The 17376-nt window shown below is 38.3% G+C and overlaps 1 protein-coding gene across 16 annotated transcripts in view; it reads left to right on the top strand.

The window, feature by feature from the left end:
* The first annotated feature begins 4302 nt into the window (after positions 1-4302).
* LOC135217912 (tropomyosin Mac r 1.0101) overlaps positions 4303-17376 on the top strand; it is a 69005-nt gene continuing 55931 nt past the window's right edge. For 8 of the 16 annotated variants that reach the window (XM_064253986.1, XM_064253983.1, XM_064253978.1 and 5 more), the window contains exons 1-2: positions 10305-10459; positions 15802-15966. In XM_064253986.1, coding sequence (XP_064110056.1) covers positions 15853-15966 — 114 coding nt within the window. In that variant the 5' untranslated portion in view covers positions 10305-10459; positions 15802-15852. Of the gene's footprint in view, positions 4458-10303; positions 10460-11311; positions 11448-15801; positions 15967-17376 lie in introns of those variants that run through there. The other 8 variants (XR_010315233.1, XR_010315232.1, XM_064253988.1 and 5 more) reach the window with 6 other exon arrangements.

Raw genomic sequence — 17376 nt, 5'->3', positions numbered from 1 at the left:
AAAGTACTCGATTGTGGAGTAAAATTAAATGTAAATACTTAGCAGTAAACACGTTACACAGTGATATTGTGGGTTTCTTTTTCAATCTTCAGAAGAAAACTGAAAGAAGTTTTTGGTTGGATTATTATTTTTTTTTCTTTTTCTTTCTTTTTTTTTTTTTTTTTTTTTTTTTTTTTTTGCTCTATCACAGTCCTCCAATTCGACTGGGTGGTATTTATAGTGTGGGGTTCCGGGTTGCATCCTGCCTCCTTAGGAGTCCATCACTTTTCTTACTATGTGGGCGGCCGTTTCTAGGATCACACTCTTCTGCATCAGTCCTGGGGCTACTTTAGCCTCTAGTTTTTTCTAGATTCCTTTTCAGGGATCTTGGGATTGTGCCTAGTGCTCCTATGATTATGGGTACGATTTCCACTTGGCCATATCCCATATCCTTCTTATTTCTATTTTCAGATCTTGATACTTATCCATTTTTTCTCTCTTTCTCTTCAACTCTGGTGTCCCATGGTATTGCAACATCAATGAGTGATACTTTCTTCTTGATTTTGTCAATCAGCGTCACGTCTGGTCTACTTGCACGTATCACCCGACTATCTGTTCTGATACCATAGTCCCAGAGGATCTTTGCCTGATCGTTTTCTCTACACTCCTTCAGGTTGGTGTTCGTACCACTTATTACTGCAAGGTAGCTGATGTTTCTTGCACAGGCTCCAGTGGAGGGCTTTTGCCACTGAATCATGCCTCTTTTAGTACTGGTTCTGTGCAAGTGCCGGACATTCGCTTGCTATGTGGTTTATGGTTTCATTTTTCGTATTGCATTATTATTATTTTTTTTTCTTTTTTTTTTTTTTTTTTGCTCTATCACAGTCCTCCAATTCGACTGGGTGGTATTTATAGTGTGGGGTTCCGGGTTGCATACTATTATTATTATTTTTTTTTTTTTTTGCTCTATCACAGTCCTCTAATTCGAACTGGGCGGTGGTATTTATAGTGTGGGGCTCCGAGTTGCATCATGCCTCCTTAGGAGTCCAATCACTTTTCTTACTATGTGCGCCGTTTCTAGGATCACACTCTTCTGCATGAGTCCTGGAGCTATTATTATTATTATTATTATATTATTATTATTATTATTATTATTATTATTATTATTCAGAAGATGAACCCTACTAATATGGAGCAAGCGTCCCAAAGGGGCCATTGACTTGAAATTCAAGCTTCCAAGGAATATGGTGTTTATCTGAAGTTACAGAAAATAACTAGAAATACAGAAAGAAGAGAAATGCATGAGTACAACTTGAACTTTTCAAGTTTATTGTGTTATCGGCGTATCAAGACTACTAAATGTACTTGAAGTTTTTATGTGGCTGAGAAAGTGCTGTGGCTAGAGGGGTCAGCACATCGGACTGAGCAGGCCAGTCCAGAACGAAATGATAACCTTTTTAACACCAATATCAGTTCATTTACTCTCAAAAGATCTTGATAAATAATATAAATTCTCCAAATGGATGCTTCTAGCTTGATAAGATCTGTGATTCAGAGATCTTTCTCTTGAGTAAACTGACAGAGGAGTCCACAAACCTCAGACTTTTCAGGCCAGTCCAGAACGAAATGATGCCTTTTCAACACAATATCGGTTCATTTATCTCAAAAGATCTTAATAACAAATATAAATTCTCCAAGTGAATGCTTCTAGCTTGACAAACTCGGTGTGATTCAGATATCTTTCTTATGATTGCACTCTACCAGAGGCTCATCAGAGCCCATATTAAATGTCTGTCTCAGTGCCCTGAAGAATGCCCACAGGGAAAAGGGAACTTGGCCAATGTCAATGGTATGGTACCCAGCCAAAACTTGGTATCTTCAGCGCCCCTGTCATCTCAAGTGATTTTTATATCTAGTTCATTTACGTCAGTGATCAATATTCGATGACAGTTTGCAGAAACTAATCTATGATATCAATTTACAATACATGACTACTTGGTTTAGCAACCATCAGCCTTCAGGTAAAACAAAGACTACAATTACGACCTTATCATTTTGTACTGTGATTTCCTGTGGCAAGATGAAGTCATGTGAAGTCACCTGACATCATTCTGGGTGGTATTTGCGATGTTGGGGCCAAGAAATATTTGAAAAAAACTATTGAGTCATCACTCATCAAGATCGAGATGTTTGCAGAAGCTATCATGTTATCATTTTTAGGGATGATCACTTTTCTAAAGGCAATCATTTCACAAGGAATAAAGAATTATAGTCTATTTAAAGTCTAAAACGAATTATTTCTGAATTCAAATATGAATTCACAGGGTATTTCAGTAAGAAAACAACGCAAGATAAGCGGAAAAATAACCATTGTTTTGGCGCCAGTTATAAGAGAATTACATCTTGGCATTGCATCTTGAACATTTAACTACAGAGCAGTAAACGCCTTCAGCCCTGATGGAACCAGATACAATGACGCGTCATTATTTACCAAAATATTTGGCGGCGTCTGTTTCGAGAGCCAGAAACCGAAGTGTTTATGCATTCAAATTTTTTAAAACTTTCAGTTTTATCCTGAATGACCGAGAAACCTCAGTCAGTTAACGGTATCTGTTGGGTATCTGTTATGTCGAAATGACAACAATATGTGAGTAATATCGCATTTGCATCTTATATTTATATATGTGTATGTGTAAGTATATATATATATATATATATATATATATATATATATATATATATATATATATATATATATATATATATATATATATATATATATATCCGTTCGTTCATCCATTATCCCGTTTCTAAGAGAGAGAGAGAGGAGAGAGAGAGACGAGAGAGATTCTATTACGAAACTCCAGATAACATTAAGTCTCGCCCTATTCTCTCCTGTTAAGAGAGAGAGAGAGAGAGAGAGAGAGAGAGAGAGAGAGAGAGAGAGAGAGAGAGAGAGTATCATTTCCTATTTATTCAAAGCTGCTGTGAAGATCTTGAGTTTTTTTTCCAATAAAAAATTAACATTTTTCAAAAATTAAAAAATCATTGAGTGTGTCACCTTATATTTCCACTTATCCTTTCAAAATATTTCGTTGAATGCTTCTCAATTAAGTAAGTATAAAATTTGTGAGAAAATCAGTCCTCCAAATTAATCATTTCAACACCACCACCCCCTCCGCACCCCACCCTCTTACGAATTAAACAAGTAAGAGTCCTATTTTATACATAAGTGAACAACCTCTTTCATAATAAATTTTCACCTTAATTTAGGTTATTTTCAAGAAACACTTGCAGCTGAAACTCTCTTCAGAATTCGCAAGAAGCAAAGAGTAGTAAATATAATATATATTTATACCCAGCCTTTGCCAGCTATAAACTTTAGAGTTGGTTTGGAATCATTATTACTCTAAATGGTGGGAATGTGGAGAGGGTAAATCTAGCTTTTGTTTATATGAAATAGTTCTTGAATTCTTAATCGCTTACTCGGGGAGTAAGCCTGCAAACTACTTCATTGTTCTTCTTCTTGTTCTTGTTGGGTGGGGGGGGCGGCTGTAGGAAATGTCTATGGAAGAGCCTAAAAAGTTATGAAAAATGTGTTTCGCGTTGAGTTAAAGATACAACACTTTTAGGATATTTGTGATTTATTTCTTAGAATGAAAATGTTGCAAAATAAATAGTGCGCATGTTAAACAATGAAGAGCAATTATTTCTGATGAGATATAGCGTATTTATTTTAGTTTTCGTTGGTGAAACAACGCTCTATTTGACCTTAGATTTTAGCACGCGCCCCGAGTAAGCTGGAGGTCGGATTGTTTGGCTGAAAAGGTAACGAGGAAGGGAAATCGGTTTAAAGATTGTTATAGCTGTATTTTCAAATATTCTTTGTTTTACTTAACGGAAAAGGCTTAGAAAGGAAATGTTTAATGATGTTTATAACCATAAAGAGAATACAGTAAAAGACATTACAAAGGAAACAGAATATTAAATAAGGATAAATTATATTACAATTTCTCAATATTTTTAAATAGCATTTCCTTTACTTTACGGGATCGACTTAGCAAATGAGGATTTTATTGGTAGTAAAGAGAATACATTTAAAGAGAGATTACAGATGAAACAAATTATTAAATAAGGGAAAAATTATATAGAATTATATCAAATGAAACACGTTTTCTATTTCGAAATATTTTGACGTTCGAGTTACGAATAGAAACCGTCATTTTTCACGTCAAATTCGAACATTGCTTCTTTACGTACAGACGGACGTCTGTCTGTCTGTCTGTCTGTCGTGCGTGTGAATGCGTTCGTGCGTCCGCCTATGCCCGGCCTGGCCTCCTGGCACCAGTGCCCGTTTGGGGCAACGTAAGGCGATCTTCGGCGTGGCATGAGGGCGCCTTCGGAGCTAAGTTAAGACCCGCGGCGAAGCTACGACTTCAGTCTCCTCCCGGCAACTCCCAGGCAGGCCAGCGTCCTAGGTACGGTTCTCCGCGCTCATCTTCTTCTTCTTCCTTATTTCGTGTGTGTATGTGTGTGAATCTCTCTCACTGTGAGTGTATGCGTATGTGTTTCTGTGTGTGTCTGTGTACAAATTCTTTTTCTCTCTCTCTCTCGCACGCGCGCGTGTAACGTGCGAGACAGACAGACAGACAGACACGCGCTCGATATCGAGAAAAGTTTCCCGAAAGGTGCTCCTCTGTTGGTCTCGGTTTTCGGTGACGGTGTTTGAAACCCGCCCCCACAGTGAGTTAACATCGTATATCGTCATCATGAAGGACTTCGAAAAAGCCTTTTATTACCACCACCTTCCACCTAACCACCACCTTCTACCACGTGCTGCTGGTGGTGGTGGTGATGGAAAATCATTTAATAAATATTCCTCTGCCTCTGGATAAGTGCCGTCAACAGATGTGGCCTAGGCCTAAGACATTTCAAGAAATGTCGAGCCTCGTGGAGTGATGTAGAAGTTCATTAACGTAAAAGAAATTAAAAGAAGCCTCTCGGACATGTTTCCCAAGTTCTTAGAAGCGCATGCAAACGAGCGACACGAAACAACAGACAGAACACGAGAAAAACAAAACAAAAAAGGAGCAGCCACACTCACGTTTGCAGACAATACCTCTATTACACTTGGTGGGTTGTTTACATATTATCGTTTCTTCCGCTTCTGTATATTATGCTCGGGTCTTCCTCGTTGGTCTGGAGTCTGTGCTAAGACCCTAGAAAACCCGTGAGTTATTAGCTACATTCACAGACGACGATTTACTCATAAAGATGTACACGAAGGAAGGAAGGGACACCGGACACCCGATCCTTACTACCTGGACTCAGGTGAATACCACAGGGGTCCGTCCATCCCTTCAGTGCCACCCTCTGGGTGGGTCGAAACCCCCCAAAATGAGGGACAGTCTCGGAGATGTTATGGAATTTGCGTGCTTTGGTCGTCATGAAGAAAGTGACTCATCTCTCTCTCTCTCTCTCTCTCTCTCTCTTCTCTCTCTCTCTCTCTCAGCTCGCTGTGGGTGACATCCGATACCATTTCTTCTTCCAGTCGGACAATCCGTCTCTCTCTCTCTCTCTCTCTCTCTCTCTCTCTCTCTCTCATACCCCATGACGTGACATACAGACATACGCCCATGACCCGAGATTCCTCTCGTTTGACCTGATTGCCCGCCCGCATTACGCCCGCTTATCCTAGGTCCTGAAAGCATCGGCAGGTGTACTAGAAAGGAGCCAATGGGCGTGTGTGGTCGACGTATTTGAGAGTTAAATGAATAAGACGTATTCAGATCTTTCATTGAATGTTTTTCACTACTGGCAAAACAAGTACTCTGTTGCATAGCCTTCTCGGTAATTGTATATATATATATATATATATATATATATATATATATATCTATATATATATATATATATATATATAAATATATATATATATATATATACATATATATATATATATATATATATATATATATATGTATATATATATATATATCTATATATATATATATATATATATATGTATATATCATATTAATTATATATGTGTGTGTGTATAACTGAATCACGAAAGTTAGAACGGGATATAATGTTATATATATATATATAATCTATATCTATCTATATATATATAATTATATATATATACTGATATATATATGCACCATTACCATCTATTATTTTACTCTATTTACTTCAAATTCTTAAAACTATATTAGGGGGAAAAAACCCTTCAGTGAATTCCAGTGACATTAACAGACAAAGAAAAAGTAAAGAAAAAATAAAAAGAAAAAGCCATAATGCAAGAACGATTATACATAAAAAAAAAAAATTGAAAAACGACCATTTCTTTGAAAAACTAAATAGTTCACCTGCGCGAGAATTATTCTTAGCCTGCGGTTCAATCTCCAGATCATTTTTAAACCTGTGGTTAAATATCTGCCATTAGCCAGATTTAAACATCAGGAGCTATTTCTTGAGAGGAGAGAGATATATAGATGGTCCTTGTGAGACTGCAAAGGGTTTTCAAAACCTCGTAAAATACAAGTCATTTACTGGTCTTCAAAGTTTGCGGTCCACGATGCGCATCTAACCACAAATAGCTACACACTAATCGCGCGCATGCGCGCTCGACGGCACAAGTATACCTACCTCGCCCGTGCCAGCGGAGGCCAGGAATAACAGAGATAAAGTTACACCCACGTTCACATAGCCCGCACGCCCACGGGTACGCACACTCACGCCCGCAAGCGCGCCCGCGGGTTGGTCTCTTTAGGCACTACTGCAAGGAGGCTTAGCTTTCTAATTCTAATGATTTAGGTGAAAAAAGACCGGGGTTAGTGGGGTGGGGGAATGGAAATGTCGAAATGTAAATTTTTAGATTGATGGCTTCTTTCTGCTAAGACGTCCGTAAAGGTAGTGCTCGTAATAGCGGTTTTAACGTACCTGAAGGGACGAATGCTCTCTAAAATTGAGAATAAAATGCCCTACCATTATTATCTCTAAAACAGCTATTCCGATTCTTATCAAATGACGTACCATCATCTCTACGTAGGCCCTTTTCAGATAAAGGAATTATATATATATCACGTTCTTTAGTCATGAGCACTTGTAGGAGAGCAGGTCCTAAAAGAGCAGGTCCTTCCTTCAGAAAGGGTATATATACCACATATTCATTCCTGCCTTTATAGGAAAGCAGTTCCTGAAGACAGGTCCTGGAGGCAGGTCTTTGAAGGCAGGGCCTTGAAGGAAGGGCCTTCCTTATTTCCTTTAGATTCGAGCCAAAAAGAACGCATCCCTGATAGGGGGCGTGGGTGAGACGCCGTTCGTTGTGAACCAGAAGAGGAAAGAGAAAAAAATAAGTTTTTTTTTTTTGGCACAAGTAAATGAGATCGGAGCAGCCTCTAGCTAGCTGGTAGGGTATTTTTGGCGCCCTGTCTTGCTGCCGCCGGCTCTCTCTCTCTCTCTCTCTCTCTCTCTCTCTCTCTCTCTCTCTCTCTCTCTCCTGACGTCATGAGCGCTAATATTGATGCTTCTGTAGGTTGGTTGGGTCCTTCTCCTAAGCGATAATAGCATAGCCTAAAAAGTTTGGAAAATCGTACTTTTCCCTGGTTAAAATAAGTAGGTATACCTCGCTCTTTCGTGATCTATTATTATTAGAGAGAAAACTAAAAAAAAAAAAAAAAAAAAATACCAGGAAAATCGTGCTGTTTAATACTTGTTCGTAAAATCGTCTTTTCCACTTGTGAAGCAGTTTAGGCACCGCCCCCTTTCACAGCTTTTTCGAATTAATCTATCTTTATAATTCTTCTCTAACCTATACATAAAAAATTATCCTTTTCAACGCCTCAAAATAACATTTTAAATCACAAAGAAGCGAATTGCTCTCTTGAAACGATATAGTACTCGCGTCTCATGAAGACAAGATAAACAAATAAAAATATTTTGAAAATTAAATCCAAACCTTTTTTGTAAACATGAATTAATACTTTATTCGAAAGGAGAATTCGACAGGGAATGAAGAGATACCTTAGATAATGATAATAAAAACGATTAACGTAGGAATTACCGGGGTTCATCAGGAGAATCGAATCTCGAAACCGACTTACTTTCCTGGTCGAAAACGGGTGGAAGAAGAAGAGTTTGTTTTGGGGCGGGAAAACCCGAGCAATCGGCTGTCCCACGAGTTTGCTACAAATGCCTCGACGGCTCCCATCTCCAATGAAACTAAACTTGGCAAATATTAGTGGTGGTGGCTGCTATCTGACACTCGCCTCTCTCTCTCTCTCTCTCTCTCTCTCTCTCTCTCTCTCATTTAGCACAGAAAAGCAGTTTGTGTTGATATGACAATCTTGTTATGGTTGGTCTGTCTATTTGAATACTGACTCTCTCTCTCTCTCTCTCTCTCTCTCTCTCTCTCTCTCTCTCTCTCTCCTTCCCACATATACAGACACACACAAACACACACAGACGCAGGCACACACACACGCATAGCAATTAGGTTTAATGATAATCTTCTGGCAGTCAAAATGGTACCTCTGTATTAAGCAACAAAGGGCCCTTTATATTCTCAGATTGAGAGTATAGGAAATATAAGATTTAATGATAAGAATAATAATCATAATAAATAAAACTGGGATTGCAAAACAGGACATAAGGCAGCTAAATAGAAGCCCCTTCTCAAAGGGAATTGAATGTAATTATCTTAATAAATATTATGTTAGATAAAGAAGGAAATTCATATCAATACTTCTAGTTCTGAGAAAATTATCACTTTTACTGCATCACTCAAATATGACCACCTTGTTACAATAATGGTTGTATTGTATAGTTAAATATCTATTTGTTTGTTTATACTAACAGATTCTGATTTTTAAATAATGTAAATGTAAAAAATATTTAAAGCGCATCTCTGCACATTTTAAGAACTAAATAGTTTACGAAAAAGTCATAATAATAATAATAATAATAATAATAATAATAATAATAATAATTAATAATAATAATAATAATAATAATATAATAATGTCCTTGGTGTCACTTGAGCAAGAAGATTTCGGACAACCCAGTGAAATTTGGCCCCTGGGCCAAATATACCCAAAAATATGCACACAATGAAAGCTACCCCATCATGGCTACCCCTCTAGCGAGTCTGTCAAGGGGACTCTCTCTCTCTCTCTCTCTCTCTCTCTCTTCTCTCTCTCTCTCTCTCTCTCTCTCCCTTGAGTCCTCTGCATTTCGACGTCCTCTAAAGTTATATTATGTAAGAATCTGGGTCTCTCATGTAACATTCATCTCTCTCTCTCTCTCTCTCTCTCTCTCTCTCTCTCTCTCTCTCTCTCTCTCTCTCTCAGCTTTTGCATTTTGACGTCCTCCAAAGTTGTAGTAAGTTATTTAAAGATGAGGGTTTCTCGTGTAGCGTTAAATCCCTGCAGCTTTCTTCATCTGTTATATACATGCAAAGAAGAAATACATCTTTGTAAAGGCCTATTTAACGCCTTTGATAAGCCCCTCTCTCTTATCCAGGCTTCAAACTGATACTGAGAAGCCTATTTCAGGCCTAAAATCAGCCCCTCTCTCTTATCCAGGCTCCCAACTCGCTCTGAAAACACTTTATAAACATCAGCTGGCATCGGATAAAGGTCTCGTAATATCCTGACCCAGTTACTTCTCCACTTAATTTTATGGGTTAATCCTGACTTCTTAAATACCTACGGAGCTTCCCCCCCAACTCCCTACCTATGGGGAAACACGCCCCCGTCTTCCAAGAACATCTTACGTCGAAAAATGTTTGCTAATTCTCGCCTGCTATGGCTCGGTCGACGATCGGATCCGTTTCCTTAAAAGGAGATAGCGGAAATAAGTCGTCGTCGAAACGACCCCCTCTATCGAGTGGGTGGGGAGGGGGAGGGAGGGGAAGGGCCTACCATCCTCCTCCTCCACCTACTCCTGCTCCTGGTCCTGGTCTTCTTCTTTGGCTATTAGGAGGAACCTCGTGGTCATAAGTATTTCGTCATTTACCCCTGAATTTTTATTTTTATCATTTTTTTGTGTTATTCCAGAGAGGTCGTGACGTTTCTCGCCCTGAGCCATTTCTAAGGCTCCCTCGGGGTTTTGCTTTATAGGAGAATTTTCCTCCTGAAGAAGTAGGAAGAGGCCATCTTTCCCCTTCTGCTTCTTCAGGAGCGAAAAATGCCATGACGTTGTCGACTCGATTTAAAATTAGCAAGATCTTCTCCCTCCCTCCCTCCCTCCAGCTCTCTGGCCTCTTTCCTCGCCCGTGGGCACGGTCCTTCTCCTCCTCCTCCTCCTCCCCCTCTTTCTCCCTCTGCGTGTTTTCCCCTCCCTCGTTCTTGAGGGGAGGTTCTTGGCTTGCGTCACCGACCAGAAGCAAGGGAGGGTTCTCGTCGAGACCTTGGGTTCTTCTGGCAGGTCAGTCGGCATCAGGACCCGCCTCGAGGAACAACACTCCTCCAGCGTGCGTTGTATTCGTCTTCTTCTTCTTCTTCTTCTTCTCTGTTCACACTTCGAAGCTTCTTCTTCTCTTTTACTCTCCTGAAGGTCTCCTCTCACACCTCCTTCAGAAGACCCACTTCGAAAACTTCTTCTTCTCTCTCTTACTCTTCTACCTCTCTCTCTCCTGAAGGTCTCTCCTCTTAGACCTTCTTGATAAGAGGGCTTCAGGCACTTCTTAACCGATAGCATAGCATAACAGCAACAGTTCGAGTGAATATTACCAAGTGGTTGTTGGAAGACTTTACTCTACACGCGACTTGATGGAATATTACTGGAAGTTGTGGTGAACAGATTTATTTTGGGAAATGGCTACATTGTGCTCGTACCCCAGTGGCGAAGAAGTGCTTTGACTTGGCAGTGCCCCGGTGCCAAACTCAAAAAAAAATATATACTCTTTGACCCTCTGGGAATGATACTTCAGCCAGTGTAGAAAATGAATTCACACAACCGTGCCTTTTTTGGATTTAACCCAAACTAACAAAACAGTCAATCATTCAGTTACTCCGGTTTCGACTGGGCCTTTATCTCAAAAGCTTTCCTCAGTGAGAGAAAAAGAAAGGGGGAAGGAAAAAAAAGACGAAAAAAGACGAAAATGTTGCGATGACACCTTCACACACACACACACCACTCGCCAAGCCAGCAGCCGCCCCATTTCGATCCAGAAATACCCACGCCACCTTCCCGTCTCAATTTTTTCCCCTCCTTCCTACCTTCCCAAATGCCCCTGTAAGGTGCCAAAGGGCTGACTCCTCCTCCTCCTCATTCCCCTCCTCCTACTCCTCCAGTACTCCAATTTCCCCGGTTACGTCATCCCTCTCTCTCTCTCGTGGGGCACCCTCCACATACCTGGCGGTTGCGACAACGAAGGCCCCCTCCACGGCCCTTGCTCAGTAGTGTTGCAGTCTCGCCCCGGGGACCTCTCGAGAAAGAACCGAACACTTGGTGAAAAAGTGCTGTTGTGATTCAGTTCGAAATCTTCGCGACATTTGACTGCTTTGTCTATGAAATGACTCAGAATCTCTGCTTGTCGTTGTTCCTCTCGAGTGATTCGTGCAATGATGATGATGACAGTGTAAAGTGAATTTAAAAAAAAAAAAACAATAATAAAAAAAAGGACACAGTGCCTAGACAGATGATGATGATGAGTGCCTTGTATAGGAAGTGATTCGTCGTGGTTCAGTGATTTACTTTTTCATCATTGTTACTCTTCTTTTTTTTCTCGTTTTGAGGGACACTGGTGATTGTTCTGTGTAGGGAAAAAGTTTTATTCGTAGATTCTGTAACCAACTGAGTCTTCATACAAACGTTTCTGAAATATAACAGCGAGTTACAAAAGATCCCTGATTCTCTCAAGATGTGATCAGACTGATTTGGTTTTCCCCTTTGGAATAGATTAGCTGAAAATACTTGCTATTTTCGCAATAGTATTAACGAACAAAATGGCGATTCCAAGAAACAATACTGAATATTCCTGCATAACCAAAGTTTCTTTAATGATAATACTAAGATACCTTGCCTTTGTTATGTTATATGAACACCATAATCTTGCGAAGCTTGAATTTCAAGTCAGTGGCCCCTTTGGTGGGGTTGTTCCGTTTCCTCTACTGAATAATAATAATAAATAATAATATAATAATAATAATAATAATAATAATATATTATTATATTATTATTTTATTATTATTATTATTATTATTATTATTATTATTATTATTATGATTGAAGAAGCCTTGGGTATATACTGGGATACAGAAATATGTATTATTGTTTCTTGAAATCGCTTTTTGATTGATACTCCACCACAAATACACTTCACGACAGTCAGTCGAGAACAGTAAAACAAAACCAAACAAAAAAAACTCCTAAGACCTCTGTAGAAACCGCCTGTGATGAAAACACAAACAATCAGAGGTTCTCATAGAAAACGAGAAGAGAGGTCGGCTCTTGCTATTATTGTAACGTGGGAAAGTCAGAGAAAAACACAAACACACTTATACACATACACATACACATACATACACACACACACACATACCTTGATATGGGGTTACAGACATTTAGGCACCCGCGATCTTTGTACCTCTGGTTCCCTGGCACTGAAAACAGTGCAATTTAGCCCGGCCCCCCAATCCCACCCCCCCCCTCTCTCTCTCTCTCTCTCTTTCTGTCAATTAGCCGTCATTTCTCTCTCTCTCTCTCTCTCTCTCTCTGTCAGTCCAGGAACTAAGACTTTGGTACCCTATACATACACTAGTCTCTCTCTCTCTCTCTCTCTCAATGAAGCGAAGATATAATTTTGAAGGAATAGGGTCAAAATATGACTTGGGGTCTAACTCAGATGAGGCCTTCGCGCCCCTCAAAAGAAGAAAGACTATAAAAAGAAATCATCACTGTTAGTGCTGTGATATGTATGCGAAAAAACAGGATGGATGGATGCGTCTGGATGATGACAGCCAATCTCCAGATTTTAATCCATTCCTGACCTGACCACTGGCGGCTCCGCGAATTGCAATGGGACTCAATATTCGCGCAGAGTGTTATCGCTCAGTTCCGCTTTCGTGTAGTTGTGCTCTCTCTCTCTCTCTCTCTCTCTCTCTCTCTCGGAGCATAAACAAACTCTCCCTTCAGTCCTGAGCAGTATAAGCAAATATAAAGCTCTTTTAATTGAATCTCTCTCTCTCTCTCTCTCTCTATTAATGTATATATATATATAGATAGATAGATATATAGATAGAGAGAGAGAGAGAGAGAGAGAGAGAGAGAGAGAGAGAGAGAGAGAGAGAGAGAGAGTTGTCTATTTCCCCCAATTATACCTTTCACAATTCGCCCTTTAAGTTCCCTCACTGTCTAAATGACGCTGATTACTACAGGTGGGAACATTTACCTGCGTTTTGAGAATGTCTCATTTCCCTTCTCACCCCCTACACCCTCTTCTGTTCTCGAATGGGATTTGGGTTTAGAGGCTGGTTCTCAGTTCTCTTTAATGTCATTCTTCTCAGTCAGTTTATTGCAGTTATCCTTAAACTGGTTAATCTCATTATTCTCAGCCTATTTAGTTCTCAGAATTCTCAATCTGTTTATTCTCATTAATCTCAGCCTATTTAGTTCTCAGAATTCTCAATCTGTTTCTTGTTGGATGAGATTTGGTTGGAGTTTTTCATTCTCAACCTGTTTAATCCCATTATTCTCAAGCTATTTAATCTCATCATTCTCACTGGTTTTGGCTATTCTCATCTTCGCTGCATAGGATAAGATAGGATGAGACCCTATGGCCTGCCATCACTAACATTTCTTTCTATTCTCAACCTTCATATGGAGAAACTCTCATTTTCTCAATCTCTATTCTCTAGAAAGATGAGAAGAATCCGTATCTTCTCACTTCTACTCTCTCTCTCTCTATCTATTCTCATCTTTCAACTTACAGACTAGGAAATTCTCTCCTTTTTCTCAATACCTTCTCATTTTTTTCTCATTCCGTTCTCATCACAATTAAAAGTTTGAGAATAATGAGGCGACCATTAATTACTGATCACTTCCTTGTGAAAAAAATTTTCTTATGTCACGGAAACTATTTCCTCGGTTCAAGGTTGAACTTTAAGGGAAGAGAGAAGAGGGGGAGCGATAGAGGGAAAAAAAAAGAGAGCGAGAGAGAGAGAGAGAGAGAGAGAGAGAGAGAGAGAGAGAGAGAGATAACGGATGAAAGAATATCCGCCAGTAGAGTATTTCACTTTCCGTTTCTTGTGTGCCGATGATCACGGTGCAGAGTAGGAATATAATCTCTCTCTCTCTCTCTCTCTCTCTCTCTCTCTCTCTCTCTCTCTCTCTCTCTCTCCAGGACGTTCCTCCTTGTGTTCCTGTTCGTCCTCTGCTTCTTGTCTTCTTGTGCGTTATTATATTTTTATATTTATCTCTCTCTCTCTATCTATCTATCTATCTATCTATCTATCTATCTATCTATATATCTATATATATATATATATATATATATATATATATATATATATATATATATATATATATATATATATATATAATCATATATGAATTTATTTTGTCAAATGGATGTATAAATGCATTCGAGTTAGCACATAAACATTCACTAGCGTGTTTATATATCTATATATATATATATATATATATATATATATATATATATATAGATATATATATATATATATAATATTTTTATATAGTATGCGTGTATGTTTGTATTTGTAACAAGGAGACGACATCCTTATATACAGATATGCGAACATCTTTCAACTTGATAAAAAAAAAAGTCTAGTATTTAAATCATTTTTTTTCCCGAATAGTAGAAACATTTCATTTGTCTCGTTTTTTTATAATAAAAAATAGACACCAAGATATCTTGAAATTCCAATGCGACGAGATAAACGTACCTCAAAAGCTGATAGTTTTCTATAATAACGTTTTCGTCTTATTTTTCGCTGTCATCAATGATAATAATAATAGTGAGGTTTAACATTATTATTATTATTATTATTATTATTATTATTATTATTATTATTATTATTATTATTATTATTATTATTATTATTATTATCCAGAAGATGAACCCTATTCATATGGAACAAGCCTCCACAAGGACCATTGACTTGAAATTCAAGAATATTATGGTGTTCATTTGTAAGAAGTAACAGAAGGTAATGGGAAATACAGAAAACAGAAATCAGTCATTAGAAAAGAAAGTAAAATAATAAATAAAAAGATAAATGTAAAGTGAATAATTAGTATACAAGGGACACTGCTTAACATATCAAGTTGCTATCATACCGGGATCATTTCTTCTTCGGTCAATTGGTTAAACTTTTGAGAAATTTGTAAACAAATCCTCTTCTTCTTTAGAATATTCCAGTAGCGCTCACTCCCTCAGCCTCTGTTGTTGATTTGAGGGTATTTCGAAATCTTGGTTACGAATTCGTCCTTATTGTTACATTTTGACTTATTCTGATTGTCTCGTGTGTTCCCTGAATGTGCAACTGACTTGTATTTTGTAACTATCTGTATTACATACTTTGTTACACTTTTGTCGAGGCGGTGAATAACCGCATAAAAGTTTCACCGCCTCGAACTTATTCACAAACAGAAAAACACAAATTGTATCAAAGTTGTTGACGAGTAGTAGTTGTAAGAGAGGGCAACCTCTATAACAACTCTCCCCTAGTAGTAATTGTATGGTCTGGCCTTTGTAACGGCTCGACCACTGTGAGACATTTCCATATACTACTCACAAGAGATTGCGGACTCCCTTTGTAACGTCTCTACTTCTCTCCTCTCTTCCAGCTTTCTCAGTTCTTTTTGTTGGTTAGAACCTCCTCCTAAAACACCGCCAACATGGACGCCATCAAGAAGAAGATGCAGGCGATGAAGCTCGAGAAGGACAACGCCATGGACAGGGCGGATACTCTCGAGCAGCAGAACAAGGAGGCCAACAACAGGGCTGAGAAGGTAACATCCTCTCCTGCTGGCAGGGTTTACCTGGGCTAGGGAAAGCAGGGAGGGACTGGGTAGGACAGTATAGGATGGGATGGGACAGTTGAGCTGGAAATTCAAAGCTGACATCTAGGAATGCCACTGACAAAGTCGCCTTTGACAAATTAAAATGACCCTTACAAGAAAAAAAAAAGTATTGAACTTAGGTCAGGAAGGTTAGGCAAAACCTTTGACATCTTAGATACCATTGACAGTTCACTTGGGATATTTGGGTATTAAACCTAGATCAGGACGGTTAAAAGGGAACCTTTGACATCTCAGGATGCTATTGGGATAGCTAGCTAACTTTTGCCATTGAAACAAAGCTGAAAAGAATTCATATGCTCTGAAAATTTTCAAAATATGCAGATGTAGCCTTGCATGAAATTGTGTACAGAACAGATCATTAAGTGCAGACAGGCTATACATAGTTAAAGGGATCTAAAGGGTTAAAATTTAGCTATTCTAGAAAAGTTGGTTTAGAATCTCAGAGGATATTGGACAGAGGGTTAACATGTTACAAGCATGTCTAAAAGAGAATGGTTGATACCCTAAATTAGATGATGGAATAAGCTGATATTACACAGTTAAATGAGTTCAAACAGGGATCAATAATAGATATCTAGGAATATCTGGGTTATCTAGGGATGTCTATATCAAGTGTATCAATAAACTAGAATTTATTTTTAAGGCTAAAGCACTTATGAAAATACATTTCAAACCTGTGATCTATATTTTGATATGTTAATAGTGGCCAGAGTGCATGGACAAAATGTAATTTTTTGCTGAGCAAATTTTTAGCATTGCCATAATGCTTCCCCATAACTTTTTGTTTTTTATCATTCACTCTGACCACTGCATTTTTTGTGTGTTCTAGTTTTATCATTAGATTTTGTTTTTTACTGAAATCAGACGAAGCATCTGAACCTTTCACATGAAAATGTTAAACTCTCAGTGTCTTGTAAATAGCCATGTAAATCACCTTGTTCAAGTGACTGAAGATTTAGTACTTCTTTTTGTTTAGATTTTGTTTTGCCTGGATGTTTTTAGACACAATAGTGAATGCAGATATCAAAATAGTTTCATTAGTCAAGCTTCAAGTACTCATAGATATTGTTGTCAATGTTTATAAGTTAGTTTTTTTTTTTTTTGTCTCGAAAGATATTTTCAACTACGGGGTGTCTGGTTATTTTATTACAGAATCTTAATTTTTTTGAACAACATTTTTTACTTTTTCTGGTGGAATATTTGCCACTGACTATTCATAAATTCCTGGACACCCCAGTAGAGTATCTATAGACATAAATTTCATGTACGGTTACTGTTTTATAAATGTATCACTGTATATTATATATAAACCAAGAATATCGCTATTTGAAACCTCTA

This window comes from Macrobrachium nipponense, chromosome 9 (assembly GCF_015104395.2).
Source record: "Macrobrachium nipponense isolate FS-2020 chromosome 9, ASM1510439v2, whole genome shotgun sequence".
Lineage (NCBI taxonomy): Eukaryota > Metazoa > Arthropoda > Malacostraca > Decapoda > Palaemonidae > Macrobrachium > Macrobrachium nipponense.
This window is presented reverse-complemented; position numbering and strand designations above follow the sequence as displayed.